This window comes from Erythrolamprus reginae, chromosome Z, assembly GCF_031021105.1.
Source record: "Erythrolamprus reginae isolate rEryReg1 chromosome Z, rEryReg1.hap1, whole genome shotgun sequence".
Classification (NCBI taxonomy): Eukaryota; Metazoa; Chordata; class Lepidosauria; order Squamata; family Dipsadidae; genus Erythrolamprus; species Erythrolamprus reginae.
Window position 1 is genome coordinate 121,643,619 of NC_091963.1, and position 12,114 is coordinate 121,655,732.

General features: G+C 38.2%; 1 protein-coding gene across 1 annotated transcript; it reads right to left on the reverse strand.

Moving 5' to 3' along the window:
* Positions 1-443: 443 nt before the first annotated feature.
* On the reverse strand, positions 444-1,848 carry LOC139153942 (olfactory receptor 12D2-like). The gene is made up of 2 exons (XM_070728366.1): positions 1,767-1,848; positions 444-1,330 (listed from the first exon to the last, which is right to left on the reverse strand). The coding sequence occupies exons 1-2, from the start codon at positions 1,846-1,848 to the stop codon at positions 444-446; spliced, it is 969 nt and encodes a 322-aa protein (XP_070584467.1).
* Between the last annotated feature and the right edge of the window lie 10,266 nt (positions 1,849-12,114).

Here is a 12,114-nt window from a genome sequence, read left to right on the forward strand (position 1 = left end):
CAACCACAACCATAATCACAACAACAACAATAATAATAGTAATGTATTATTGTCTTTAAGTGATAATATATGCATATTTATTTGTATTGAAGATGTATGCAGTGAGAGAGAGAGAGAGAGAGAGAGAGAGAAGTAAAAAAACTTTTATGAAATAAAGACTCTTAACTTCCATTTTCTTACATTAAATGATATTTAAGCCTTTTTGACAAATGTTTTTAAGGTCTTTTTTTATGTCTTTTTAATTCAGAAAAAAACAATTCACCAAGTGAAATTTTTATCCTCAGAAATGTACCTTTTGCTTTATGTAAATGTATTCAAAACTGGTTAAGAAATGAGGCTTTTGAGAATCTTATATTCATTAGGAATTTCAAATAGCTAAAAGAGCTTATTTGAAAAGTAGAAGTCTGGGAACTGATAGAAGGTACACTTGTGACATCAGATGATCATAGTTGCAATAGCTTTCCAAAACTTCCATTACCAAAAAAAGGTTGCTTTTTTCTCCACAATTTCTTCATTGTTAGTTTAATCTCCTGATTTCTCATTGTATAGATAAGTGGGTTTAAAACTGGGGTAATTGCACTATATATGAGGGTTATTATCATATCCTGTTTTGATGAATTACCCACAGTGGGAATCATATAATTAAACAATACAGGTACATAAAGTAAAGCCACCACAGTTAGGTGAGATCCACAGGTAGAGAAGGCTTTTTGCCAACCACTTTGGGTCTTAACCTTTACAAGAAGGAAAGTAATAATATAAAGATAGGAGATGAGTATGAAAATAAAAGGACCCATAACAATACAAGTGGTCACAGTACTGAGGAGCATGAGGTTGAGGTATGTGCTATCACAGGCCAGTTTCAACAAAGGCTTGATGTCACAGAAAAAGTGCTCAATATGATTTGATCCACAAAAAGAGAGGTGAGCAGTCACTATTGCATGCATCAAAGCATGGAAAAATCCAATGCACCAGGCAGTTGTTGCCATTAGAAAACAAACCTCTTTTCTCATGATGAGAGTGTAATGCAAAGGACTGCATATTGCAACATAGCGATCATAGGCCATGATTCCAAGGAGAACAACTTCGCTACTTCCCAAGAAATGAAAAAAGTGTAGCTGGACCATGCAGCTCTTGAAGGATATTGTATGCAGATTTGAAAGAAATCCAGCTAGCATATTTGGTACAGTGACTGTTGAAAAGAAAATGTCAAGGCAGGAAAGGTTTCCAAGGAAAAAATACATGGGAGTGTGAAGGTGTGGTACAGATAAAAGTATAACAATAATAGCACCATTCCACACTAATGTAGCCAGATACAAAAGCAGGAAGATTGTAAATAGAAGATATTGAAAATTGGAGTTACTGGTCAAACCCATTAAGATGAATTTCTTTACTTCTGTTTGGTTTTCCATCACTAAAAAAGAAAGAAAACGACATAAAAAAATTAGATGTTAACTCCAGATAAATATTTATGGAGCATTAAATCTCAGCTATTTTAATTCCATCCCACTTTTGAGCGTGACAGTGAAAGAATGATAGGACATAGATATGCAGATAAAGACAAATACAATTTTGCTGCTGATGCCGCAGTGACAGATCTACAATAGCAAAATGATAAAGCCATCCTAAATTGTATTTTAAAAGTGTGTATTTTCCTTTGCCACTGTGCAGAAACAGAATAATACGAAGAAATAGTACATGCAAATTTGAAGATGTGGGTCAGTTAAAATAATAATAATTATAGCACCATTCCCTACTAATGAAGACTGTAAATAGTACATTGTAAAGTTTAAAGAGATTTGTCAGTCCCATTAAGATGAATTCACTCACCTCTGTTTGGTTCTCCATCACTAAAAAAGAAAAAAAGATTATGCCAGATAAATCAGATGTTAATAAGTCATATATAAACTATGTACTTAGTTACCCAAACTATATCCAATGTCTGAGTACAACAGCAAGATAATTTTGGGACATGGAGATCTGGATAAATAATGACAAGAGTTTTATTTATTGAGCCACAGTGACATAACTATAGTGACAAAACCATTCAAGCAGAGAACCCAGGGAAATTCTTGGTCAACCAGATCGTAGTTGTCCCAAATATTGTTTCTCAAGAAGCAACTGGAATTTCTGTTTTTTCTTTGAAGATGAGACAGAGCTGAAGAAGCTTCTTGGGTAAGAATTGAAACATCTTCAAAGAAAAACTAGAAAGTCCCATTGCCTCTTGAGTTAATTTTATAAAATGTAAACTTGATTCTAATTACCATACAGACATAAAATAACAATGAGTAAAAAAAAATAACAATGAACTCCTGAATTCTATCCTTTGAATTTCAGGCCCCTAAATGATTATTGAACTAAGATCCTGGAAGTTTTGTTTTGAGGGTGACAGAGACCTTGAATCATATTGTTCCTGAGTGATTATTCTTTTGCTATGGATTCCATTGCTTTCCATGGTTTACAGAATTTCTGAAAGAGATGAAATGGCTGAAGAGATGTTCAGAGCTTCACTGAGGTCAATAAAGGATGAATATAACCAAGCATGGGTAGCAGCAGCTACTAATGCCCATCTTGTGATGGTAAGAATAGCACAGTATATACTCTATCCTTATTGTATCTATAGATCTATTGGCTTTTTGTGATTTAAGCCCATTTGAACAAGGGAACTGAGAGATTCACCTACAAAGACAGAAAGAAGAATTTTTCTGGCATCTGTTGGACAAAACTGCTCAAATTCAATCCCAATTGGATACTCGTTTAGTGAAGTTCCAAATATGGGCATAGTCAGATCCTGTTACATGGGAATGGTTTGAATATATTGGGCTGCAGGAAGTGGACAAGGTCCTCCTGATTGCAAACCATATCACCTGCCCCTTAGAATAATGACTCTCCTTGCCTGTTTGCAGCCTTGAAGGGGACATGTGATTGAGTTCTGGTAATTAATAATTCATCTTCGAAAGAGACAGTTTTTCTTCACTACTTAAGAAGACATAAGTTCATTCCCCTTCTTGATAATGCATTACAGAATCCTACCATAATGGAGGGATGGCATCCAAATCTAATAAATTATTATAAATTATTATTATTATTTTAAGGAACTCAAGTTTTATATTAGTTAATTTAACTTTAATATTGGATTTAGGATATTTTTATTGTTCTTTATATGTTGCAAACCGCCCTGAGGGGTGGCATATAAATCCAATAAACAAACAAACAAAAAATCGAAACATCTATACATACATTTATACCTTTAAGGTTATTTTACGCTGTATATATGCCCTAAAATTTAATTTAATTTAATTTTTTAATCTAATAAATTCTCCAGGGGACTCAGGGCACCTTACAGAATAAAATCAATACAAAATTACAGGAAAAATTATGAACCCCCACCCTAAAACTCGAGACTTAAAATTCCCATCATTAAACACATTCATCCAAACTCATCCAATATCAATCATACTATTGGCTGGAGCAGGATGTCAACGCTCAATGGCCCTACCCTGCCGGGAAAGATGTGTTTTCAGAACCTTACAAAAGGCCAGAAGGTTGGATGCAGTGTGAATGTCCAGGGGTAGTTGATTCCAAAGGACTGGACCTGCCACAGAGAAGGCCCTTCCCCTTGGCCTTGTCATGTGACATTGCTTGGATGATGGGACCCAGAGAAGGCCAACCCTATGGGATCTGACCAGCCACTGGGATATGTGAGGCAGGAGACGGACCCATAAATAATCTGGTCCTAAGCTAGGTAGGACTTTATAGGTAATAACCAACAATTGAAATTGCTTTTGGAGACCAATCAATAGCCAATGCAGCTCACAGAGTGATATATATAATTAAGTATTATATTCATTTGTTCTTACAATCTTAATAACAATATCATAATGATTAATATCTTACTTTATTTCCTTCTATGAAGCCACCAATAAATTCCATGTTTTACAATATTCTGAATATTCTTTCTCTTTCAGTTCTATCATCAATCTATCTAGCTCTGTGCAATCCAAAATCTTTTTAATTATAGCATTTTTGGTTGGTACCCCTTCTTGTTTCTAGTATTATGCCAGGATGATTCTTACAGTTGTGAGAATGTGTAATAAAATAGTATTGTTTTCTATGTTTTGGTCTAGTATCCCAAGGAGGAATGCTTCTAGTTTCTTTCTAATTTTTGTTTAGTTATTTCTTCTAACCACATTCTTATTTTAAATGTCCCTTTAGGTGTTCAGTATAGATTACCTGGTTTCTTTCTAACTTTTTGTTTAGCTGTTTCTTTTAACTATGTTCTTACTTTGTACATAGTCTTTTTGTATCTCTGGACAGGTCTGCCACATATGATAGGTCCTATTTTTATAGCCACATTTCCAACATTTTGGTGTCAAATAAGGGTACATTTTGGGCAATTTTGCTATGGGTAAATGCCATTTATAGTATATTTTGTATATGTAAATGGACAATTTTTATCCAGTGTCCAATCTCTGTTTTCTAAGGAAGGTTGTAGAGAAGATATTCATGCAGAAGCTTCAGTGAACTTTAGATGAAGAAAAATATCTAGATGTTTTTCAATCAAATTATATGAGTGTTTAGAGTTCACTTTACCTTTTCCAAATTACAAAGATGTATGTCATCAAATTCTAGCATTATCTGTCATTTTAAATGTTCCTTCAGGTGTTCAGTATAGATTGCTGTTCAATGTCCCATCCACACTTTCTGCCTCTGGAGAAGAACAGACATACTTATTCTTGTTTTTAAATATATTCTGTGCGATTATGGCCTGGAATGCTGGCGGTGAATCATCATATCTACCAGCTGTTATCTCTTATTTCCATTTCTTTTTCCCAAAATCCTTCAGGATTTTTTAAAAGTCCCCACTTTACTATTCAAAATACGCCACCTTTCATTCTCTAATAAAAAGAATTTAAATTAACATTCTGCCTCAATTGCTTACCAGCAAAACTGCCAGTATGTATCCATGAATATAACAAGGGCAGTAGCATACTGTAGTTTAAAGCAGGTTCACTGCAATATGATCTATGCTATATATATATATATATCTTTACATGATAGATTACTGTTATTGGTCTAGGATGATAAATAGCAATGTTGTGATTTAAATCATTACTATTACCTAAAATATTTTTTCTTGGCAGGAAAACTGAGAAGGCAGATCCTTTAGTAAGAATCAGGCTGAACATAATTAAGACCTTTTATTAAGAATTATCTTGTGATGATAGAGGCAAGAAAATATGCACATTATTCTGCTCTTCTTGCAGCTGCATATTCCTGCCCAGTTGCCCTGCTTAAGGCGACCCATTCCATTCTAAACAAGGAGATGGCGGAACCCTTACAGGGTAGAGCTGAGGAATTTGTTCAGTTTCTTGCAGCTAAAGTCACTCAATTTCAAACTGACCGGGACTCCAATTGGGCAATTCAGAACAAGATGATAGGGACAGGTCTTAGTCCTGTTTTATGGGATGAATTTGACTTGGTAATGCCTGATGAAGTGGACAAGGCCACGGAAGCTCTGAGTTCCTCCATCTGCTTACTGGGCCCATGTCCTTCCTAGCTGGTTTCATCAAGCAGAGAAGTGATATGTGGTTTAATCCAGACGTTGATTAACACTTCCTTGAGCAAGTGGCCTTTTCCTCAAACACTAAAAGAAGCAGTTTTGCATCCTCTCCTCAAGAAACCAACCCTGGATCCAGCCAAGTTGAAACATTTTAGACCAGTCTCCAACACACCCTTCTTGGGTAAGGTTGTAGAGAAGGTGGTGGCACTCCAACTCCAGCAGTCTTTGGATGAAGCCGATTATCTTGACCTTTTTCAGTCTGGTTTCAGGACTGGTCATAGCATGGAAACCACTTTGGTTGCTCTGATTGATAATCTCTGGTGGGCCCTCGATAAACGTTATTCCTCTATCCTGGTGCTTCTTGACCTCTAAGTGGCCTTTGATACCATTGACCATGGTATCCTTCTTTGACATCTCGAGGAGTTGGGAGCGGGCGGCATTGTTCTACAGTGGTTCTCCTCTTATCTCTCTAGTCATTCACTGTCAGTGTTAATGAGGGCAGGGGTCCACCCCTAGACCCCTACTTTGTGGGGTGCCTCAGGAGTCTGTCATCTCCCCTCTACTTTTTAACATTTACATGAAATCGCTAGATGAGGCCATCCAAAGACATGGGGTGCAGTATCATCAGTACACTGATGATACCAAATTATACATCTCCACTCCATGCCAATTCAGTGAAGCAATTGATGTAATGTGCTGGTGCCTGGAAGCTGTAAGGGTCTGGATGGGAGTAAACAGGCTGAAGCTCAACTCTGACAAGACTGAGTGCTCTGGGCATTTCCTCCGAAGGACCATTCCATCTGTCCATCAATTGTTCTGGGGGGGATTTAACCCCCTCAGTAACTTGGGTGTCCTCCTAGATCCACAGCTTAACCTTGACCACAACCTCTCAGCTGTGGCCAGAGCTAGTAATGGTGGTGATCCAGATTTGACTGGTATACCAGTTGAGGCCCTATCTGGACCAGGAGGTTCTGTGCACTGTCACTCAGTCCCTCATTATCTCCTGTCTAGATTATTGCAACATGCTGTTCATGGGGCTACTCTTGAAGAGTGTTCGGAGACTATAAATAGTCCAGAATGCAACTGCACGAGTTGTCATGGGTGTTCCTCGATACACCCATATAGCACCAACACTCCACATGCTGCGCTGGCTATCAATTGGTTTCAGGTCAAAATTCAAGGTGTTGGTTATTACCTATAAAGCCCTACATGGCTTAGTACTAGCCTATCTATGAGACTGTCTCCTACCATATACCTCCCAGAGACTAATTAGATCACAGGGAGTTGGCCTCCTCCTGGTCCCGTCAACTAAATAATGCAAGTTGATGGGCCCGAGAGGAAGGGCATTCTTTTTGAATGCCTCAAAGTTATGGAACCAGTTATGGAACCCTATCTTTCCGAAAGGCTGTGAAAACTTGGCTGTGTGGCCAGGCCTGGGGGCCATGAATGTAACATCTTATCACATCCAACTGCAATTGTTCTGTATAATTGTGGATTTGATTGGTTAATTCTTTTTTGGTTTATTACGGGTTTTTTACTGTGCTTGTTACTAATTATTTGACTTGTTTGTTGTATGTACTATGTATCGTTGTAAGCCTCCCACTGGGACTGGGCGGCATAGAAGTCAATTAAATTAGTTAGGTTTTTCAAATTTTCTGAGTGGGTCAAAGCAGATTACAACTCTCTGGATTTATATTTGGAATACCATTATGAGCAATAATTTTATCCCCCCTTCCCCTACCCATATAGATTAATCATTACATACTGCAGAAAACATATGTATATATATTACTAAACATTAGGTAAAGAAAGTATAACATAGAAATTTTCTGAAAAAAATGAATTATGTACCACAGAAAATATATACTTTTATATTGTATTACCAAAGAGTAAGTTAAGAAAGTATCAATCAAAATCCCCTGAAATGAATTAATTTCAAGTTTAACATCTATATCTGCTACATAGTTAGACAGTTCATACCTTGATGACCATACCACATCTTTCCTACTAAAATATGAAGAAATATCACTGATAATAAAATGGCTTGGTTAAAAAAAAATTACCTGTCGGTAATTAAAAAGGATGCAAGTAATCAACCTTCCTTGTAAAAGACATCTGGAATGCATTTTTGCAAAAATGTGATTAGTTTATAAAACATTATCTCCTGTCATTAGGGAAAAAGCAATCTATGAAATAGAATTCTTAATTGGTCATATGGGGATACATTTGTCTGTTTTGAGGATTCACATAATTTATGGAGTCAATTACTCAATTATAATTTCAAGAGGGAAAAAAATCCCCACTATTTTGGAATACGGAGACAGAAAAATCCAATGATAATCCAGTAATAACTAAAATTAATCTTTAAAGTTTAAAAACAGGGAATGTGGCAAATGATCTAGATATTCTACTAATTTAGTATCTATCCTCTCAATACATGCTACTATTACTACATAATATATTTTGTGTATCACTGGGCATATCATAGTTTACTTTGGGGAAACAACCGCCTCAGGCCTAGATTTAATGCAACATATGGCAACTATTATGTATCTAGATGTTCTGTCCAAGAGACTGCCTGTTATGCCTCACCATCCTCCTCCCACCAACATGGAATGTAATGGAATGTAATGGAATAGAATAGAATAGAATTCCTTATTGGCCAAATGTAATTGTACACCTAATAAATTTGTCATTGGTGCATATGCTCTCAGTCTACATAAAAGAAAAGATACATTTGTCAAGAATAATGAGGTACAGCAGTTAATGATTATCATAGGATACAAATTGTCAGGAAATGATCAACATTAATATAAATCATAAGAATACAAGCAGCAAGTTACAGTCATACAGTCATAAGTTGGAGGAGGTGGGTGATAGGAATTAATAATAATGCAGTCTTAGTGAATAGTTTGACAGTGATGAGTGAATTATTTATTTAATAGAGTGATGGAGCTGGGGGAAAAACTGTTCTTGTGTTTAATTTAGTTTAGTTTAGTTTAGATTAGATTTGATTTATCTATCTATGGAAACATAGAAACATAGAAGATTGACGGCAGAAAAAGACCTCATGGTCCATCTAGTCTGCCCTTATACTATTTCCTGTATTTTATCTTAGGATCGATATAGTGTATGTTTATCCCAGACATGTTTAAATTCAGTTACTGTGGATTTACCAACCACGTCTGCTGGAAGTTTGATCGGCAACCAATGCAGACTGTGGAGTGTTGGTGTAACATGGGCATACCTGGGGAAGCCCATGATTTCTCTCGCAGCTGCATTCTGAACGATCAGAAGTTTCCAAACAGTCATCAAAGGTAGCCCCATGTAGAGAGCATTATAGTAGTCAAGCCTTGAGGTAATGAGGGCATGAGTGACTGTGAGTAATGACTCCTGGTCCAGATAGGGCTGCAACTGGTGCACCAGGCGAACCTGGGTAAACGCCCCCCTCGCCACACCTGAAAGATGGTTCTCTAATGTAAGCTGTGGATCAAGGAGGATGCCCAAGTTGTGTTCTCTGAGGGGGTCAATAATCCCCCCAAGGGTAATGCATGGACAGATGGAGTTGTCCTTGGGAGGCAGAACCCACAGCCACTCTGTCTTATCCGGGTTGAGTTTGAGTCTGTTGACACCCATCTAGACCCTAACAGCCTTCAGACACCAGCACATCATTTCCACTGCTTTGTTGACTGGACATGGGGTGGAGATGTATAGCTGGGTATCATCAGCATACTGATGATACCTCACCCCATGCCCTTGGATGATCTCACCCAGCGGTTTCATGTAGATATTAAATACCCGGGGGGAGAGGACCGACCCCTAAGGCACCCCACAAGGGAGAAACCTAGAGGTCGACCTCTGACCCCCACTAACACCAACCACGACCGACCGGAGAGATAGGAAGAGAACCACTGAAGGACAGTGCCTCCCACTCCCAACCCCTCCAGCCGGCGCAGAAGGATACCATGGTCGATATCACTATCGCAAGCCACTGAGAGGTCAAAAAGCACCAGGACAGATGATAAACCCCTGTCCTGAGCCTGCCAGAGATCATCCATCAACGCGATTATGCCCAGTGATGGGCTACCAAAATTTTTACTACCATACTGTGGGCATGGCTTATGCATTTTGTTTCAACATCTTTCAGTGCAAATTGGGTGCTGTGGAGTGGAGCTCCAAATTTTGCTACCAGAACTGCATTCCTGGTCGTTCCTGTAGGAGCCCATCACTGATTATGTCATGACTCGACTTTGAGAAAGAGAAAGGAAATGATGTAAAAATAGGAGATATAAGTGAAAAAGAAAGGACATAAAGCAACTGAAACAGTAACAAGATTCAGGAGGACATAACTAAGAATTGTATTACTGCAAGCTAACTTGAGAAGGGGTTTGATATCACAAAAAAACCCATGTGGGATAAGATTGGGGCCACAGAAAACAGATTGGGGCCACAGTTGAGAGATCAGAATTGTGTGCACCAAGGGATAAAAGAATCCAATGATCTATGTGTCTCCAACTAGGGTATCACAAACTCATTTATTCATGATCAGAGTATTACACCATGAATTGCATATAGCCACATATTGGCCACATGACATGATGCTCAGGTGCACAGCCTCACTACAGTCTAAGACAGTGATGGTGAACCTATGGCATGGGTATGACTGGTGGCACGCCAAGCCATATCTTCTGGCAAACAAGCTTCACCCTAGCTCAGCTCCAACGTGCATGTGTGTTCCAGTTAGCTGATTTTTGGCTCACACAGAGGCTCTGAGAGGGCGTTTTTGGCTTACAGAGAGTCTCCAGGGGGATGGGGAAGGGCATTTTTATCCTTTCCCGGTTCCAGGGAAGCCTTTGGAGCCTGGGAAGGTAAAACACGAACCTACTGGACCCACCAGAAGTTGGGAAACAAGCTGTTTCCAGCCTCCAGCGGGCCTCCTGGGAGTAGGGGAAGCTGTTTTCACCCTCCCCAGGCATTGAATTATGGGCGTGGGTATTCACACATGTGCAATAGTGTGTGCATGCTCTTTCGGCACCTGAGGGAAAAAAGGTTCGCCATCACTGGTCTAGAAAGTAGAAAAAGTGCAGCTGAATGAGGCAGCCATTAAAAAAGATAGACTGATGTTTTCTAAGGAATTCACTTAGCATTTTTTATGCAGTCACTGTTGAATAACATATATCCAAACAAGAAAAAAAAAATACATGGGGGTGTGAAGTTGAGGTTCAGCCAGAGTGACAGTCAGAAAGTCCCCATTTCCCAATAAACAGGCTATATTATTTGTTTGTTTGTTTGTTTGTTTAATTATTTAATTGGATTTATATGTCAGATTTATTTAATTGGATTTATATAGAGGAACAGGAAATGTGGGAAGAGAACTTGTTGTAACCTGTGGTTTTTTTGTTAGTCCCAAGAGAATAAATTACTTCTGTCAACTTCTTCATCTCCACCAATAGGAAAAAAAGTGAGTGATTTGAGAGAATCTCATAGTGCTAAGTAAATGACTTAGCCTTTTTCATACATCATTTAAGCATTCAGATCTGAATCTTATATTTAAATTTAGTCCATTCAAATATTTCATGCATTCATTCAATGGATTATAATTAGATTTTAATTTTTAAAACATATAAATCAGTAGTGGTTTGTAAATTCAATTCGACTGCTGTAATGCTCTCTACATGGGGCTACCTTTAAAGAGTGTTCAGAAACTGCAGATCATGCAGAATGCAACTGCTACATAGACTTTTTTGTTTTTCCGCCAGAGAGATTTTTTTTGGGGGGGGGGATTATATTTTTCTTATTGAGATGGGTAAGTTGTTTTTCTTGCTCATGGTAGTTATTAGTGGTACATATAGTCTGATGATTCTTTTGACTTCAAGCAAGAATATGTTGCAGAGGTCATTGGCAGTGTTACAGCCAGAGAAGAGAGTTTGCCAGTCAAGTGTTGAGAGATTGGCGTCTATGAGTTCATAGTTGGCTTTTTTAAAGTTGTACTTGCGTGTCACATTACTAAGGTGATTTTTGGAGTGCTGTAGGTTGAGACTGAAGTTAATCATGCTGTGGTTGCTGTTGGAAAATTGTTCTTTTATTTTTAGTCCATAAATTGCGCTTTTGCTGTTGCAGAATATGAGGCCAGGCAGTCTTGTACTGTTGGTTACTAGTTGATCGAGTCCCAGATTGGTAACAGAATTGTATAGGGTTGTATGGATGGGTTTCATTGTGCATTCATTTAGGGTCCAATTAATGGAGGGTAGGTTGAGGTCACCAAGGAAGATAAGGGGATATGGGCAGGAGGCTGCCGACATTAGTAGTGAGGTTACTCTGTTCGCAATGGGTGATGTTGTAGACTTGGGCTCTGTAACAAAGTAGGAAGCAAAGTCTGGAATTTAGGGATAGATCACAGACAATGGTTTTGGGGAAGGTAAGATCATGTGCAACTTGGATGTTTTTTTAGGTTTGGTGACTTTTTGTAGAATATAGTTACTCTACCTCCTCTGCGGCATTCACTGTTGGACCGGAAGACAAGGTAGTTTCTTGTTGCGAAGTACATGCAT

Excerpts from the sequence above, each read along its gene's own strand:
- LOC139153942 (XM_070728366.1), bottom strand. The coding sequence starts at position 1,848 with ATGGAGAACCAAACAGAGGTGAGTGAATTCATCTTAATGGGACTGACA. Across the intron at positions 1,331-1,766 it reads TTACAATGTACTATTTACAG|TCTTCCTGCTTTTGTATCTG; the intron begins TCTTCATTAGTA and ends TTCTATTTACAA.